The sequence below is a fragment of the Passer domesticus genome, chromosome 8 (genome assembly GCF_036417665.1).
Source record: "Passer domesticus isolate bPasDom1 chromosome 8, bPasDom1.hap1, whole genome shotgun sequence".
Classification (NCBI taxonomy): domain Eukaryota; kingdom Metazoa; phylum Chordata; class Aves; order Passeriformes; family Passeridae; genus Passer; species Passer domesticus.
Genome location: NC_087481.1, coordinates 34036357 through 34055417, shown reverse-complemented (window position 1 = coordinate 34055417; position 19061 = coordinate 34036357). Strand labels below are relative to the sequence as shown.

The following is a 19061-nucleotide window of genomic DNA, read 5'->3' as shown; positions in this document are numbered from 1 at the left end:
TTCTTCCCATGTTAATATGAATGAAAGGTTTCAATGCAAATGTCCTCTTAGGTTTGTGTCATATATATTGTGGGCAAAAATAAATGGCTGTGGGGTTTTGTAAACAAAAATGTGTGTGCAACAAAAATATTTGTTTAATTTATTTTAATTCTATGTTATGATGTTGAGGAATGGTTACTTTTTCCTTTTGGTTTATGCTCAGAGTTTCATTATTTTAGAATGTGTGAAGAGTACAGCTCTTGTACCACTAGGTTAATGGATTAAGCAAGGGCATAAGTGTAACATAATTAGAGGATATTGTTTGGTAATGCAGGAAGGGATCTTCTGAACATTTTTATTTGGGCAATGAACTGTACCCTTCCAAAGAAAAAACCTTCTAGTTCTGGCTGAAACTTCCTCTCACAATTTTCAGCCCTTAAAGCATAAAAAAATTGATCTGCTATTTGTGGACAATACTCAGAATATTGGTTTTTTTACATCCTCAAGGTGTAAACCATAGTTTTATTGATGTAAAAGCTGTTATTACATCTTAATTGAAGTCTGCACAGTAATAACCTACAGGTAAAAATTTGGAGAGCATGAAGCTATATTGGGGTTTGGAGTAATATTTATGGGTATAGATAGATGAATCTCATTAAATTTAAATATCCTGGAGTATATTTAAAGCAAGTTCATTTGAAATAAATCCATAATCAAGTATTATTCTTTCTTTGTGCATTCTTAATTTTAAAGTCTTTTTCAATTAAATGTTAATTGCTTGTCAAATCTTTCAGTAATATACAAAAAATTTCTATTATAAAAATACCTGTAATTATATTAAGAGAAACTCTGCTCCTTTTTTTTCTGAGTGAAAAAAGAATGACTAGTTTAAGAACAGGGTGAGTGGATTTCTAGGACTTAAAGGAATCTTAGGAGTTGTGAAAAGGATCAAAGCAGCAACCTGGAATATGTATTTTCATATGTATGTTTAAGAGCTAACATTTTATATAGAAGAAAGTCTTAGATGTCTTTTTTTTCTCCTCTCGATATGTTTTTTCTGCTCCCCTGGAAATAAAACAAACATCTAGATGCAGTGTCCTGGCATGCTAAACTGGAATGAAATAGACAGTTCTTGTTCTGCTTTATTTTGCTTTATCCTTCAAAGCATACAACAATCAAATTTGGAAGCTCTTGTTTTGTGAGACCCTGAGGTTTCCAGGTTACCACGGTGTAGCCAGAGGTGTTACTGAGTGAGACAGATGTGCTCCAGCTTCCCCACTGCCCATAGGAATGCTTATTTTACTTATGGGGTACTCATTGCTGAGCTGTCCTGTTTTGCAAAGCTGTGTGAAGATAAGGAAAAGTAGGGAACACTTAGAAGAAAGGCAAATTCAAACCTTAGGTTTGGTGCTGTCAGAGGGAGTGGGTGTTATATGTGGGAGAAAAAGGTGTAGGTAAAAGGAGTGACATTTACTGAACTTATTGCTCAGGCTCCTGGTAGTTCAGCTTTGCCTACTGATGGTATTTGTAAAGCAGCCCACATATGAAAGAGGAAATACTGACCTAGCACTGAAAAAAGGTTAAAAAAATAAAATCTCCAGCTTTCATTCTGCATACTGTCTAAATCTAAACATATATTTGGCAGTTCAGAGTAGTCCTTTTTTCCTTCAGAACTATCAAATCTGTCACATACACAGCCTATATCAACACAGAGCATTTATTATATTAGAAGCATTTAATGCCAGTAAGTAAAGCCTGTTGAAAACATAAGAACAGGTGTAGGGGTCTTTTAGTTATTAGCTGCTACAATTACGTAGATGCCATATGGCTCAGCTGTGCTGTTCTCTGAACTGAATCTTCAGCTGTCCTGCATGAGTGAAACATCTAAACTAGATGTGGCATGGGAGACAATTGACGCAAGGTTTGCTGCACAGACAGCAAGCCAACCTGCTCATTATTTACTCTTTAAAATTTTGATAGGGAAAATTAGCTAGGCAGCACTTTGAGCATGTTATTATTTACTCCAGTGAAATAAATGAAAATATTTGGTGGGTTATTTTTATGCCATTAAGCTCCTGAAGGCTGACTACTGTGAAGGAGATAATGTAATATGTAGTTGTCAAGTTTGGGATTAATGTATTAGGATGCATAGTTAGTAGAAGTCAGTACTTGTCACATCTGGGTGAGTCCCATGAGCTATAACCATCTTGAACATCTCTATTGTTCCAGTCGCTTTCAATTTTGTTTCCTACTCTGCAGAATTTCCCAGGAGATGTGATGGGTCAGTAGCAGGCCAAAGATGGGCTTCAGACCTAATCTAATCAATATTGTGACAAACGTAATGAAAGAAACGATGTCACCTTGGAATCCCAGGAGGTTTTATCAGCTTTGCTCCTAATGGGATGTGACAGCAAGGCTGATCTGTGTCTCCTCAGGACAGGACAGAAGTTGTGCAAGGGCTGGTGCAAGGATGGCTGTGTGACAAAGGCTAATCTGAGTCCATGACAATTGCAGCTAAAGGTTGAAACTAGAGGTCCTTACAAGTTAAAGCATTAAATAGCTATTTTCATCACCTTCACTTTTAAGTGAATCATTCAGGCTATTTACTATCTTTTCCGTTCCTCTAATGTGTTATCTGCGTTGAAAAACAGTAACTTGTGTTTCAATGGGAATGTTCTGAACCTGGTTTCACAAATGAGAAAGCAGTAGTCTTTATATGTAGTCCAAGCAAAGCACTTTCACTCCAGTTCTTTGTAATGTTTTTAAATTTTATTTTTAACTGCCCCTTTTTGCAGTCACATACAATAATCTCATTTGTCCCCCAGTATGTGACTTTTGCATGAGGCTAAAGTCAATGATTACTTTTTTCCTGGAATTTCCTCCCTTAGCACTTCCTTACCCTAAGTGTAGTGCTACCTTGGTAGATTTCACTGATGCACTCTCGTGCAGAATCTCAAATTTTATTGTCCTTCTAGTTTTGGAACGGCAGCTTTGCTAAAAAATGTTTTTGTGTTAAGTTCATTTTCTGTGATCAGGGTTGTACATATTACCAAAACAGACAAGTTTCCACCCTTAATTCTTATGATTCCTCTTTCTCTGCCCAGCCAGGTTCAACTACTCCCCTCATCTGTTGCCTTTATAGGTTCTCTGTTTTTAAGTGTTGGCCCCATACTGTGATGCTCTTTCTAAAAAGTTATTCTTAAGGCATTTACTTGCTTTGTCTCTTTAACTTTCCCCCTCAAGATGAATGGCAATTACTGTCAAAATGTTCTCATGCATAGAAATCCTGTGACATGTAGATCTCTTGCATATCTGGAAAGCTGCAGAGATATTACTAAAGTAACTATCAATGCTGGATAAAAGTTCTTGAATATTATTTCATCTCATTGGGGAACTAACCTTTAAAGTTTCCTGTGAAAATTTACCAAATTCTTCTCTACACATATAACTTTTTAATATGAAAACACATTTTATCCTTTAATGTAAGACCAAGTTGTTTCTCAGTCTCATTATTAATTATTAATTAATTATTAAAGTTTTCTATATCAGGATTTCCATAAATTGCCTTGATATGTAAATAGTGGAGCAAAGCTGCCTTATACTTTTTACTAATCCTGCAATTACATTCTGTAGAGCCTTTTTACTTTCCTTAATATGAAACTAAACCCTCCTCTCACCTACTCCTTTACATAACCAACGCACTAAGAATTATGGACATGACAGCTAAATCCAGCTTTTAAATCCCAGGCACAGTAGCTGTGTGCTGTTGCTGCTCAGTGTTTCTTTCTAATAAGCTGTACGCAGAGCAATATCTTATTAGTTAATTTGAAAATCGTTTCTCAAGGGATTGCACGACTTATGTGCATCAGGTCCCTACCAATCCACTTAAAGCTTAAGTGCACCAGAGAAACTTAGCCCAGAATTGCAGCAGAAACCTTTACTTCCCTGTAAAGTACCATGAGAGCGTTTTTGATGTAGCAGAAGTTAAAATGAAAACATCCCTTTGCAATTTTTTGAAAATAAAACCTATTTTTTTATCTTAGAGAAAATATTTTTTATTCTGTTGCATAAGGTAACAGAAGGTCCATGTTGCAATGCAAATGTCCTGTTACTCTTGAAATTTCAGTATTGCTGCTTAACTTGGAAAAACAGGGACTGAGAGAAATCTTTGGGGAAAAAATATCCATCTTTGCTGTAAATATGAAACTTGGTTACTGATGTTCTGGAAAGCATCACTTGAGTTTGGGATGGGTTGACTCCAAAAGACAATTTGAAACAACCTGCAAGTAAACTTTGATTCTGCATTTATGATGCAGTGTCCTGCATCACTTTAAACCTGCCTAGACAATACTGAAACCATCTCACCTGGTGAATATTCATTCAAATCTGTGTTTCTGCCTCTTCCCTTACTCCCCTCCAGAGAACAAAAAAGTTCAAGTACCACAGTAACGTGAAACATTAACCTCTTTTTCCATTTCTCAACACCACCATTACATAAAGCTACCACCACGTAACCTTCCTTCTGGGTGGTATCAATTCATTACAAGTGATCTAATCATGACCTAATGCACAGAATGTCAGTGAATTTATAACCCGCATCACAATTTTAAACTTGTAGCACAACATTCACTCGCTTTGTCACGCACGGCTGCGCGCCTGTGGGTGGCTGAGCCCTGCCATACCCAGCGCAGTTACTGTCCCTGCAGCTTTCCTGGAGCTGTAGGTGGCTCCGGCGGAATGCCGAGCGGACAGAGGAGCCCACAGCGCTGGGCAGACTTACCTGGCTGTGCAGGACCATGTCCCCTCCCGGCGCGGAGCCCGTCCCCGCTCGGTGCCGCTGCGGCCGCGCTCGGGCGAGGCGTGCGCGGAGTGCGGGCTCCTGCTCCCCGCTACCATTATAGCCGCGGAAAACGAAAGTGCAGCGGGAGGTGCTGCACCAGAGGAAATTCTGAGTCTCAGCCCTCCGTTACGTGGGTGTCATGTGCTGGCACTGCCCGGGAACTTCCATCCCTGCTGTGCTTGAGCCCCAGCGAGAGCAGGGCTGCTCCGCGGTCCCCGCTGCCTTTGGGGTTATAGGAATTGGCATGCTGGTTAGGAGCGGGGTGCAGATGTTGTGAAGGAAAGGAAGCTGATTCTGGGCATTCCGAACTGGCTGATTTCTTATATCATTGCTGCTAAAATTACTAAAAAAATCTTGTTTTTATGTAGTATGACTTACTTTGTTGTTTTCTGGGGGTTTCTGTTGGTTAGGGTTTTTTAGCAGTTTTGTTTTTGTTTTCTTTTTGATATAAAATTCCTACAAAGCTACCTAGAAACTCTTTACAATATATTCTAATAGAAATCTGACAGCTGGGAACTAACACCCTGGATTTAAACTTGTTGACTTATTTTTTTTTTTATAAATCAATTTCTGTTTGACCATTCTTTGTACTGGATTTTTGCACAGTAATGTCCAACGCATACTAGAAATTCTTCAGAACCTCACTTAAATCATACAGGAAGAATTGTAGATGGGTCTTTGGAGATTATCTCTCTTTGGAGACCTGAATCAGTAATAATAAGAAATGAGAGATTCTCTCTATTCTATGTCTACAGCGTAAAATCTTCCAAGCAGAGACAACTCAGTAAATAATGAAAGCAATATTCTGTGTAGGCAATTTAGTTTGTAGTTACTGAAGACTTCATGTTAGTGGTGAGGTGGGTTTTGTTTTGTGTAAAGGTATAGAAATTTTAATAAGGATGTAGAAACAAGTAGACTGGGGAAACAGAACAGTTGGTAAGGAAAGAGGAAGAAAGCAGAGGTGATGGCAAAAGACAATGACATAACTTTGTGGAAATGGAACTGACATTTCTTTGCAGGAAATGTGAAGGAACAGTTTAGAATGGGAAGGTAAGGAGATAGGGATGTGATTATATGCTAGTAGGATACTTTTGGAAGAGGTTAGTAGAGTATAATTAATTTAGTCTTGCAGAGGATGAGCTTTCTGCAATGGACACTTGTGATGGATAAGAATGGCTTGGCTTCACCAGTTAAGGTGTGTGTTTAGCTGAGATCTGAGAATTGGATGACTTCTCAGAGGGGCTCAGAATGAGCCCCATAATCAGAGATTTGTCTGAAGCCACAGAAAGGAAGGATGGGAGGACAGGGGAGTGTGTTTTGATAGCAGTTATCAACAATATGGAATTTTACAATGAACTGTTATTGCAGTGTTCTTGCCTGCATTTCCTAGTGCACAGTTTGGCTGCAGATAGTTCCAAGACTAATTCCAACTAAATTTTATTCAAGTCTAAGACTGCCCAATGTGATTTCAGAACAATATAAATCTCTAACTATAAATTATCCTACACCGGTGCTTTCAAATTAAAAAAAAAAATCTTTTATGTAAGACTGGTATAAAGTAAAATAATACTTACTTTGCATTTCTTTACAGCAGCTTTGCACAGTGGTTCTGCCATCCAGCCTTTCCCAGTGGGTGGACTTCCAGCTATTTCACTCTATGATTTTTGTCATGTGTCTTGCCTCCTTCCCCTTAAAATGAGGGGTGCAATGGATTACTATTAGAACACACCGCTAATTTGCACTGAAAATGCATTGTAGCGTCAGAATAAAATTTGACATACATTTTTTCAGAGAGGGGAGTATCATAAGAAGGAAATAGGACAAATTATGGTATACAAAGAAGGGGAAAAGGCAGAATTTTAAATACTAGGTGCCAAGAAAAAGGCAATAGGAAGAGTTTGAAGGGTTAAACCACCCCAACTAAAATCCACCAGCAATTTTTTAATAGTGACAAAAATTTTTAATAGTCATTAAGAAGCTATTTCTGGCAAAATACTAATATTTATGTTGCTAAATTGACTAGTCATTAAACTGTTTCACAAAAAACTTGGAATTGAGAATTTCATTCCTTAGCGCAGTTATGATCATAGAAGATGAAGTCTTTTTTTCCCTCTTGAAAAGTACTATCACAGCATAAAGAAAAATGACAGCACAATTATATCTCATCAGGATGATGGATACATCCTCAACTGTGTATGTTTAAATGTGACATAAAAATAAAGAATATGGAGAAACTGCCAGCTATTCTGTTGACACCTAAGGTAGAATGGATTGAAGAGAATCCAGGTTTGAGCTGTTCAAAGACACACTGTTATTATTGTAAACACAGAGATTATTCACCACAGAGCAACTTGAAAACCATCTTGTAGATTTTTGGTAGGATCTGCATTTTTTTTCCCTTTTCTTTCTAAAGGAAATTCACTGTTGCTGCATTGCTAAGCTGGACTTTATGTTGTGATTAATACTGTTAATTTGGGTGCAGTTTGTTGTTTCAAGGCTTTTGTTTTCTTTTTTTCTGAATATGAAATTAAGCCAGAGGTGTGAGCCTCCTGGCTGGCACCAGCCACATGGGTCTGTTACAGCTGAAGCTCTTTGATTTCAGCCATGGCACTAACCTGAACTGTTCTCTGAGCAGATATTTCTTTAGCGCTGAGACCTCTACTTTTTACAAATCTGAATTACTTGCTGGAATTAAATATAGAGGGAAGTTGACAGACAAGCAGAATAAATACACAAAACTAATTTCCCTTGAAAATTAGACTAAAAAAATGATACTTATTTGCCCAAAAGCAAATGTTGCCGAATGTATAAATATTTGCACCAAGTACGTTAACTTATAACCAAATATGACCATAATAACCAAATGTGAGTTATTATGGCCATAAGGTATTACAGACTAATCTTCATATACTTGTACCTTCAAGCCTGAACTATCCAGAGTGCTTCAATGTTACCAATGAACTTTCTTTTCAATTAATACTTGATCAAACTCTTAGCTTAAACCAATTTTTTAATAATTTTTAGGTAGGGTCCCTGTATTCTTAATTAAATTCTGAGTTAATTTAAATTCAAAATAAAAGTTTTCAAAGCAAAATCTTATTTCTTTGATTTTCATCATCAAAGCAGAAAGAAAAATAGGAAGTAACCAAGAAATACCAAAAATGCATTTTTGAGTTGGATGTACATTTTTGTTACTTTCACGCGATGCAAGATTTTTACGTGTTAATAATATGATTGAAGAAATGCCACTCCTCTTCCTACTGGAACTGAAGTGAAAATGTTGTGGTTTTTCTGGTTTTGTGTTTGTTTGTGGCTCTTTTTAAACCCTGCATGTGTTCCAGATTCAGGAGAGTCTCTCCAACAGTTATGAGGATGAACATGGCTCCTCTGCAAATGTTAGGAAACCTTCTGGCAGGCCTTCCAAGCTCTGCTGCACATGCCATCAGAACCTAAAGCAGCAGGAGCAGACAGTTGTGATTAGTTTTGGCTTTTAGTAAATACAGTTACCAGGGGGCCACTACATTTATGCAGCTTGTATGTCAAGACTGACTTTTTTCCAGTGACGTATTGCATGTGTCTTAAATGCGCTTTAAATGCCAAAAGCATTTCAAGGCAAAGTTTGTCTTGCCTTCCAAGACTAGCAGGATGGGCTTTCAGTTATGTTAGACACAGGTATGGATACAATCAATGCTTGCTCTCTTTCCTTTTTCAGCTTCTTGCTATATCACACTTGACTTTGGGGGGAGGTGGATGTGCCCATATAGGGTTAAAGTAGGCTGTGACTTCAAAACACTGCAGACAGGCAGCTTCCCCTTTTTTGTAAAGAGAGTGGCTTCCTGCTAGCACTGATACTGCAGAATGTTTGCAGAGTGGAAACCCCCACCCCTCCCGGAATGTTGCGTAGTGGAACCTACAGCAAGTGTAAAAACATAATGGTATGTTTAATTTTGGCAAAGTGGGAAACTACTGTGGGAGTAAGAAAGTTCTCATGGGGTCTTTTCATCATTCACCCAGTTACTTGTATACAATGATGTGGAGGGGAAGAGAAGAAAGCTAATAAAATCCCGTAGAAACCACAGAATCTGAGGACATTTTTGCAAAACTTGGTATTAGGGGATATATCACTTAGGTCTCTTCTGCATATTCCTCGTTGAGATATTATGATAATACTAATGATGCCCCAGATTCATTTTTTCACTATTTGAGAGCTGTTTATTGGTGAGCTGAAGCAGTTTTGTTTTTTCCTAATGTAAAAACTCTTCTATGCTGCAGGCTTCGAATTAGAAGCACTACACTTCCCTAGAAAGCTGTAAGAGTGCTGTTGAACAAAAGATGGCTTAGATTGTAATTCATTCTTCTAATTTTGTGAACACACACATGGGCTTCTTTTGCCATTGGAAGTCACTGACTTTGGAAGGGGTCACTTGTTTTGCCTCAATTTTTGGTGTGTGAAGGTTGGCTCCAAAAGTTTAGCAACAGAGTCAATTTCTGAATGTTACTACTGCAGTTTAGTTTTGCTGTGCATTATCTCAAGGATTTGGCAAGGCTGCTGCAACACATGAATATGGATTTTTAATTTTTTTTGGTGTATCTGAATAGTGGCTATATTTTGACTTGCACTTCATTATAATGCTGAGTTATCTTGGTGTCTCCTCTTGCTTGGTACTGGTTTGTTACTATCATTTGTCAGTGCCATTGATTCTAACCTAGAACAGGGAATTCTTACAGGATTTTAATTATTTTTTACCAAAAGGGAGCAGGTGCTTGTCACAAGAAAGTACCAAGTGGCATGGTCTGATACAAGATAGGCAGTAATCTGGTCTTGGAAAGGCGGTTGTTAATACTATTACTCTAGAAGGGGATTTGCAAGGGTTGTGGGAATTAAGCATTATTTCATGTTGAAACTTTATTTTTAATATACCGTTGGAATAGTTAAAACAAAAGGGAAAAAGAATTGTCATGGGTTTTGAATACATGGGAGTTTTTTAGTTTTTTATTTAAAATCATTTACCAAGTAGTGAAAATTTTGAGGAAATAGTTCTTGGGTGAATAAAACTGTGTTCCCTTTCAGTTTTATTTTAAGTAGGAAAGAGGAAGCACTCTAGAAAAAAACCCAGAATATCATTTCATGGTGTCTGATTTGTGGCTTTCTGAAGATTATCTTTGATTGCTCAATGCAACTTGTTTAAGAGAGTGCTGGTGAGAAAGAGAAACTGCTTGAAATAATTCTTCCAATTTGAAAATAAAGGGCTTTTAAATTTTTTTTCTGACAATGACTTTAGAATGGATGCCAAATTTGATTATGTTTGTCAGATAAACTTAAAATATGGCAAATGTGGAAATGTGTCAGGAAAACATGTAGATTACAGCTGATACAATCTTCTTTTTTTCCTTTTAAGTGGAGATAAATTTCCCTTTGGGTCTCCCTGGTACTATGACCATAGGTTAGTGCCTAGCAGAGGAAGTGAACATTGGTAATTGCTCACAAGTGAGTAAGAGCACACCTTCCCAGTGCTGCAGGTGGCCCTGGCTGTGTGCTCTGAGCCCTGCCGTGTGTGCAGGTCCATGCTGTCAGAGGCACTCGCTGAGTTATGGAAGAGGTGCAGAGCATTAGCCCAGGGCTTCACACCACACAGCGGGACTCAGCTTGTAGAGCTAATTGCAGCATTTAGACCCTTTACAAATGGACAAAACACACTGGGCAAAACTCACTTTCGTGGTTGATTTATATGCACGTAAAGATGGATGGTGCTTTTTTGGATGGTGCTTTGGAAAGAGACCCTGGGACGTTGTGTTTTAACCTCAGGCTTTATCTATAGCTTGTTTCATGCAAAAAGCTGCTCTTAGACTTCAAACACTTGTTCTTCCCTGTGGCACCTGTGCAATGATGTACTCAGTTTTTTAGAAGCATGGAGAGACACAGAGAGAAATAAAATGTTTTCTTCCACAGTGGTTTCCCTGTGACCTCTTTTCTTTTGTTGTTAAGCAGGTACTGTGGAGTGAGTGATTTCCATTGCTTTTTCTGCAATTTGTTGTTCTTGTCATACTGACCTAGATGGTATTAATTATCTCTATTACATTATGCTTTTTAATGCTTCTCAGAAGTACTACATGTAAAAGAAAGATGCAGACCTTAAACAACAACCTGCATGATCCTGTCTCTGCCAGGACTCATCAGGCAAGAGCCAAGCATGGCCATTTGTGGAAACCTTGCAGGGTGGCAGTAAAGGTTTTGGTCACCTGATTTTTGCTCATGTTGGCAGGGCTGCAAAGACTACAATCCCCTGTTCCTCAGGTGTAATAGATCACAGCACAATGTTGGTCCTTTAACAAGAAATGCAATGTTTTGCTACCCATAGTAATTATGGAACAGTATGGCAAATGTGAACTCTTGATAGTTTAGCTATATTACATTACCATAAATCTGATTAACATTTATTAATCTTGGGAGTGTCTGAAGACACAATCTGGGACCAAGTCCATTTGCTGGTTCTGCTGCAGATTCCTTTGTGAGATGTATTTTATCTCCCCTGTTCCTGGTTTGATACATGGCTGTACTGGCTTTGATTCTTCTTATTTTTATGAAGCAGGGAAGTGGAAGATGGAAAATACATTTCTCTATTTCTTAATAATCTCTATCAATGACCAGTCACTTCCAACCATGGGCACTTTTATTTCTGTATTAGAAACTGGAAATTGGCAACTATTTGGCAGAGCTATCCAATGTCTTACGGTTTCATTATGTAGAACTCTTGGTGATGCTCAATAACAAATTAAAATTACTTGTGCTAAGTCTGCCCCTTTTTTTGTTGTTGTTTCATGTTGAAAAGTGTTTCAATTTGCAAGTCAGAAGGAGAACTTCTGACTGTACAACTTCTGTACAATTTTCACAAGCAGGCTATTTACTGGGGTTTTCCTTGGTTAAGCAGATTACATGGCATGGGCTCAATGTTTGCAAGTTTTAAGCTGAGTTTTCCCTGGCCTATCTCCATTCCTATGCCCTTTATCCACTTTTAATCATCCTTTTTAACACAAATATGTGTGATCACATCACAAAGGAGCATTAATTTCTTCTAAAAAGATTTCATTTGGTGAATCACTTAGTATTTGCATTTATGATGAACCATTTGTCTCTTAATAAAAACTGAAAAGTTGCATATCAGGGAGATGAGTCAGTAGTTTTATTGTGTTTTGGGGTCTGTGTTTTATTTATTTATATTCAGGTGGTTCTCTATAGCTTCACTGTTCAGTGAAAGCTCAGTGTGTGAGTTGGTGCTTTCAGCTGTTCTCTGTGGCCACAGCCTTGTCTTTTCTGGTGTCCCAGAATAGAATGAGGATCCTCCCAAGAGCGTGATGCCTCAGGCTGCCACCTCATGTGACCAAAGCAGAAGCTGTGGAAAAAGCAACTGTCCCTAATTTTGAAAGGAAATACCCAGCAACTAAAGAAAAAATCCAGGTTGGAAAGCACCAGAAATTTCCCATATAAATTTTTTTTGTTGTTGTTTACAGACAATTCAAAACTCTTTGATCTCAAAATGGTTTATACAGTCACTATATGAAAATTGTTATAAAAGGTGTTTGAAAGTGATAGTGTGGAAGAATGTGAACAGGTTTGAGAAGCAGGCCTTATTCCAAGAAAAAAGACAATATCAAAGAGAGTGCCAGAATACTTCTGGGAAGAAGAGGTGCTGGTGTTGCAGCCAGGATGTGTTTCATTGGCTTGAAGTGAAAAGGAAGCAAAGGAAAACTTGAATTTTGCACACATTATGAAGCCATAAAAAGCAGGACATAGATTAAGAGTTTGAAATACCCTGCTAATAAAATATTGCTTTTATGGTAATGTAGGCTACAAAATAAGAGTGGGCTCTTGAGGATCTGGGCTGAGGGCCAGCAGACAGTGACCTCTGCTTCTTGTCTGAATCACGATGTTGTTGTCTCAGTGACACGTTTTCCTGGTAGATACAAAGGGCCACTCTATGGAAGCTTGAATTGGAAGAAAAAATAAAGTTTGCTGTGACAAATGAGACTAGGGAGGAAAAACGTGCCACAACTTGGTTGCCATTCTGCACATGCTAAAGAAAACCTCAGCTCAGGCAGTGGATTCTCGCCTTGTGGCTATGTGCCATGTGCAGGAGAGACCACCATTCTCATACATCAGCATAAGGTGGCATAAGATAACGCAAGGTGTGTAGCATCAAAATACTACAGGGCTGATTTTTTTGGGATATCCTTCCTTTACTGAGAATTTGTTTGAGCATATTGTACGTATACTTTGGCATTTCTTTGTCACGTAATTCAGGTAGAAGCATTCCCTGCCTTTCACAGTTGGTTTCTGGATGAAGTTTTCTTTGCTGGCTCCTTCTTTAGACTGTTTTAGTCTCCCACACTGCATTGTGGTGTTTTTATCTATTTATTTATTTCAAACCATGAGTATATTAGGCTATGCTCTATCATTTTGGTAGCAAAATATCACACAAAGCAAAAAACTAGAGAGAATTAGAAATTCCATGTTCCACCATCTTACACCCCAGATCAGGCTGGGTAAAAGAGTGGGATAACTACTGGAAACTAATGCTGTGCTGATCATAGCCTGAAGCTTATGAGAACTATGTCACATGCTGTGGCCTCATTGTAATGTGTTGTTGATTCAAGGTTTTGAAAAGTTACCAATTCCTACTCATTCTTTTGTTTTAATCAGTGGCTTGATTTTAAATTAGTTTCATGAAAGGTTTTTTCCTTATCTTGTCTACAGTGTAAAGGATACTGTCACAAACTACTATAAACATCTCAGGGAATTTTTTGACAAATTGAATTAAGTAATTTAGAAAAGTTATCTAAAGAAAAGCCAAAGCCAACAGTAACCTTTCCTTCAAGTAACTCTGCATCTCTCTACCCTCCTTTTCTCATAACCAGTGAAACAGGATAGATTGATTTGGTGCTGAGATTTCCTCACAGCAGAAATGCTTTGTTCCAGTTTGCAGTTTGAAAAACTGCCAGTGTATATTTCTGTTTCTTAGAAAAACTCATTAGCACTATACCCTTGCTGTGATGAGAAAAACATGACCAAGAAAGACACCTTTGGTAATTCCAGAAATGAGACAGTCATCATCACAAAGAGATACAGGGAAAAAATAAAATAAAATCACTATTGCATGCTGAAAATTATCAAGACCTGTGTTTCCAAGTTTCTCCTCTGTTTTAGCAATTACTTTATGCATCTGTCACCAGCACCTACTAGTAGTTCTTTGCATTTGGCTTTTCCCACTATGCAAGGTGATATCTTTTTGGTTTTTTTGGCTGCTTGATTGGGTTGGTTTTTAATTTGGTTTTGGGGTGGATTTTTTGCACTTTGTTTTTTTTCTTTTTGGACATTTTTTCCTTCTTTCTGATGACATGGGAGGTGCAATTCAAGTGTGATGAGCACGTGGGTACCCAGGAATGGTTATCCCAAGAGCAGCAACACAAGGAAAAGGCTCTCCAGGGCACGGCCGTGTGCTGGTGTGCTCTCTGCAGCCCTGTGTGGTGTCTCCATGCAAACATGCCCTTCCTGCTCTTCCATCCTTCTGTTTTATAGTTGATCTCAAGAGAATCAGCCTCAATCTGACAGACATGGTGAAGTTCAGAGGTGACCAGGCACCCTGCTAGGTGTCATTGAGCTTGCTTAGCAGAGCATAATATCCACTCTGTCACACACTCATCCATCCATGCTCCAAGAGAGCATAAGTGTGACACGAGTAAATACACACTGAACTGATCAGCAGTAAAGGTGAGAAAAACTATTTCTCTCCCATTAGGTTATTTTAGACATTTATTTTCATCAGTCCATGTGTTGGTTTATAACAGAAGTGTGTGTGTTCTTTACAGAATGACAGAATATTTGGAGTCAGAATTGCTCACACTGCTTCAAGAAACCTGTTTCTGTCTTTACATGAAGTTAAACCTAATCAGCTGATTTTGATGGTCACAATAACCTAGCCACCAAAAATGCATCATCCAACTGATTTATTAATGCATGGACTGGTGTACCAAGTGTATAATGTAGTTCTGGCTACTGCTGTAGTTCCTGGAGTGTGTCAGGCCTAAATTATAACTTTCAATGATAAACCACAGAGTCATAATTAGTCACACTTTATTTTAACTCTGAGGTTGAAGCTAGTGGCACTATATGAGATTCTCAGCTGAAACAATTCTTAATTCTGTTAGAATGACCACACTGGCTGAAGATGAGGCTCAGTGCCATGCAAGATGATGCAGGGCCAGTCTGGGAGCACTGGCAGAGCTCTGCTGTGCTGCCGAGGCCACGGGGGGACAGATGGGGCAGGCCAGGTGCCACGTCCTGCTAACGCCTCTGCTTTGCACATTGCAGGTGGCAGCTGCCAGCACCCAGCTGGCTGAGAGACCCTGGGCCCTGCTCACGCAGACTTAGGCTACTTTTACCCCACCCTTGGGTCGTGTCACCAGGGGCTTTACCAATACTTTCATTTGCAGGAGTTCCCTTTTACTCTCATGTGCTACATTTGTGTAAATGTTTTGTTCCTGAAATCAACACTTAGCATATGTGAGGCATCTTTTGTCTCAGGACTCTAAAGCCTGCTACAAACAGTAATAAATTCATCTTTCCTGGGGGAACTGCACTTTGATTATTTTTGAGCAGTTAAGTTTGTTGGCTAGGGAATGTTGATTTGCTTAAAACAAGGTACTTAAGAATAGCACTTTTGCTTCATAGGTAAGGGAGGAAACAGAAAACATAACGAGTGCCTTTGTTTTTCAAAGAAAGGATTGGATACTTCAGTGATTTTTGTCTGATGCTGTTATGAGTTAATGGCAAAGCCAGGCAAACCATCCAGCCCTCACAGCATCCAGTGCTGTGACCCACTCAGCTCATTTATTGGTACAAAATCTCCAAAGAAACCCATAGCAATATTGTCTCTCTTTGACCTTTCATCACTCCTTTGTAGATACATGGGGGAAAACTCTTTTTTCACACAGTTTTGTTGTAGAGATAATGTATAGATTGTACAAGCAAAGTCACTTCAAGCATTTCTTAGCTTTCACTGAACTGAAAAGAGATTTCATTTAAAATTGTATTGTAGAGCTGATTTGTAATTAATCATAGCACTATGAAAGTGAGTTTCAATTTCTTACAGATATTTAATGTAAGCCCATGGTCTCCTGTGGAAAGCCTGATCTAGCTGGCATTTAACAAGCCTAATGCAATTCCTTCTGCTGAGGTTAGTGCCAGAGTGTCAAAACATTTTTAAATGTGTTTTTTTCTGAATCTTAAGTCCTTCATTATAATTATGCATCTTGGTTCATTTGGAAGGCAGGTATCATTATTAATTTCATGTTTTTCTGCAAGTGTAAAAGGAGTTTTCCCCCAATTATTGGATGTTAAATCTGAAATAAAAGTAGCATTCCTTCATCACCTTCTTTAATTTCTCTGATTGCTGTCACATGTAGGGACACTAGGAGTGGTTACTTTCTTAAGTTTTTGACTTGGTATGCTCCTCTTGAGAAGATTCTTACAACTTCAACTTTAGATTCATTATAGAGTAAGTAGGATTTTCAATTTTTACTTTTGAATTATAAAGATGATGTAATTCAGTTTTGTGAGTCTAAGCCTTTCTTCTTTTAGATCTATTTTATACAATGAAAGCAGTGCTGGAGTTTGGTTTGGCTTGTTGGAAATATTTCAGAAAAAGCATCATAGAAATGGGGCCTCTAAGTGACCTGAGGTATCACTTGAAATCCACCCAAGATAAGGTATACAGTATTCATGGAACATGGATTTGAAATGGCCCTTGAAAAGTTTCAATAAAATATTTTTTTTGCGAGTGTTGCAAACCAATACAGTCCCTTTATGGGATATTTTCTGGTATTTTTCATCTCTGTTGCTGTTCTCTGGATGCTGCATGGGTTTTTATAGTTTGAAGCTCAAATTTGGGTTCTGTATTCCAGCTGAGAGACACTAGCATTAAAAAGAGTGGATTAGCTACCACTGCTGCTTGCATACAGAATTCCTATCATCTTTTAAGACCTTGTTTTAGCAATCACACTGAGTCGCATTGTTGGCTGCTACTGTGACCCGCTGCACCTCCCGCTTACTGAGCCCCTCTCTTTGTATGAGTGGATTTGTTAGCAGTTCTCTGCACTCACCTTGCATGTGTCTACCCTGAACTTTGTCCTGTTGTTTTTCAATTCTAGTTTGCCAGGAATTTCCAGTTTGTATTTAAATGCTGCCTTCCCAAGTACATCTCCTCCTGCTTTAGTAATATTCTTAAAATTCTCATGCACAATTTATGCAATTTTTTGATGATGTTAAACTACAGAATAGACTGGGCAGAATGCAGTGTAGACGCCATATAACCCCACTGGAGACAGCTGGCTGACACAGGAGCAGGTCACTGATAACTGTGGCTCATTATGGTTCTTTGGCTGATTGTGGTTTTGCTTAGGCAGTTTCCCTGCAAGGGAAGCTGTCTGGAGTCCATTAGAGAATGTGACAAACCAAATGGCTTGAGGACAATTTAGATGTGTCACTCCTACTGCTGTATCCTCATTGCGAGGCCACTTATCCTGTCTAAGAAGGGAGTTTCACTGCTTTGACATGATCTGTCCTCAGCAAGCTTGTATTGGCTCTTTTTCATTGCTTTTTTTGTGCTCTAAGAGTTTATAAATAAATAGTTTTTCTTTCCTGTGTCCTCCTGAGCATTGCAGTTGGCATCCCTGGATGTAATACACTGAATCCCTCCTGCTTCTACCAAGGAAAATGCTCTGCTCATCTTTTTCCAGCCCTCTAGGATCTCCCCTTCTATGCTCTTTGCTGGTTGCAAAACAGAGTCTTATGGAATTGGCACAAATGGAATATTGGAAAACTAATTACATATCTATTCTCACGAGCTTCTCATCTGAATACTGCAGCTATTAGAGGATTAATTAGCTGAACAAACATCAAATGTTTACAGCTAACTGAATTTCAGATTTACATCATGGACAATACTGTTTGCTAAATTTGCTGTGACTTTTGCACACAAACTCCAACAACAACAACAAATCCTAGTTATGAAACACTTGGTTTCCAGGGAAGCTTGTGCTGGTTTTGCCCCAACACGCTGACTCCCATGCTGAGCTGCACTGCTCCAAGCACACCCTTCAGCCTGGTCAGCAGCTCCTCGAAGAAGCATGTCTGCAATTGCTCCCCTGAACAGCCATTGCTCAAAAGTCCAAGGCAAAAGTGGCTAACAACAGAAACTGATACCAGTCTATTTGTGTTTCTGAGCCCTAAATATCCATGAAAAGTAGTGTAAAATAGGGCTGTAACTCAAAATGTCATAATCCAGGGGTTTGGTCCTTTTCCACATTTGCATCATCTGTGCAAAGCTCAGATTTCTGTGCTCTGTCTCCTTTCTCCAGTCATTATTTATAAAGAATGCATACAGCCACTTAACATTTCTTGTTGTTTCATTCACATGGGAGAGATTATTCCTAAGCTTAGCAATAAACATACAAGTCACAGGAATGTGCTTCCAGGAAATCTGCTACACTTCTTCTGACTTTATCACAAATTCAACTGACAGCATTTAAAAGAGTAAAATCCTACGAGTCTTTTTACATTCATCCATGATATCCTGTTTCATGAACTGGTGGGTCCTCCTGTTCCCTCTTGTAATGCTCACCTGCACTTTTTAACCCTCAAAAATGCCAGTGTTCATTTTTTTAAGAATACAGGTTAGGATAACTGACACTCTGACTGCATTAGTGCTACTAAAATCATCAAGATATTCTCTGAAAGCAAATTGTTTGGGTTACATTTGTAGAAATAATTAATTTGTGTCATTTAATGTCAACTCTGTTTTAGCATTGCTTTTTTAGGCAGTTGCTATCAACTTCCTTCCTGACATCTCATAAGCCTGCTGTGAAAGAGCTTGACCCAGATCAAGAGAAGTAAAAGTTATAATATAGAACTTGTATTTTTAGGAATTATCTGTCAGCCAAGGAGACCAGGCCTCTTGTTTCCAGAGCTGCATAAAAATGAAACATATAATTCAGAAATGTTAGGGAGTTATTCTGAGTTTTTGTCTCTTGGGTTTGGATTTGCCTTTCCTGGATTTGATGTCCTTTCGAAGTTGGAAGGGGGATTTCTGTTGATATCAGGGGAAAATCAGTCAGATCTTTTGGGAGATGTTGTGGGCTAAAGATCATCTAAGTGCTCTCAGTCTAGAATAAATGGGGCTGCTCCTGT

The 19061-nt window shown here is 38.5% G+C and overlaps 2 protein-coding genes across 4 annotated transcripts in view; one reads left to right on the top strand and one right to left on the bottom strand.

Moving 5' to 3' along the window:
• Positions 1-19061, top strand: part of LOC135306412 (pulmonary surfactant-associated protein A-like) — a 299646-nt gene that overhangs the window by 49682 nt on the left and 230903 nt on the right. The window lies entirely within an intron of this gene.
• Positions 1-19061, bottom strand: part of RASGEF1A (RasGEF domain family member 1A) — a 165649-nt gene that overhangs the window by 45204 nt on the left and 101384 nt on the right. The window contains exon 2 of one of the 3 annotated variants that reach the window (XM_064430288.1): positions 6394-6508. The exons of 1 other annotated variant lie outside the window; for it this stretch is intronic. In XM_064430288.1, coding sequence (XP_064286358.1) covers positions 6394-6435 — 42 coding nt within the window. In that variant the 5' untranslated portion in view covers positions 6436-6508. Of the gene's footprint in view, positions 1-4759; positions 4893-6393; positions 6509-19061 lie in introns of those variants that run through there. One more of the 3 variants, XM_064430293.1, reaches the window with a different exon arrangement.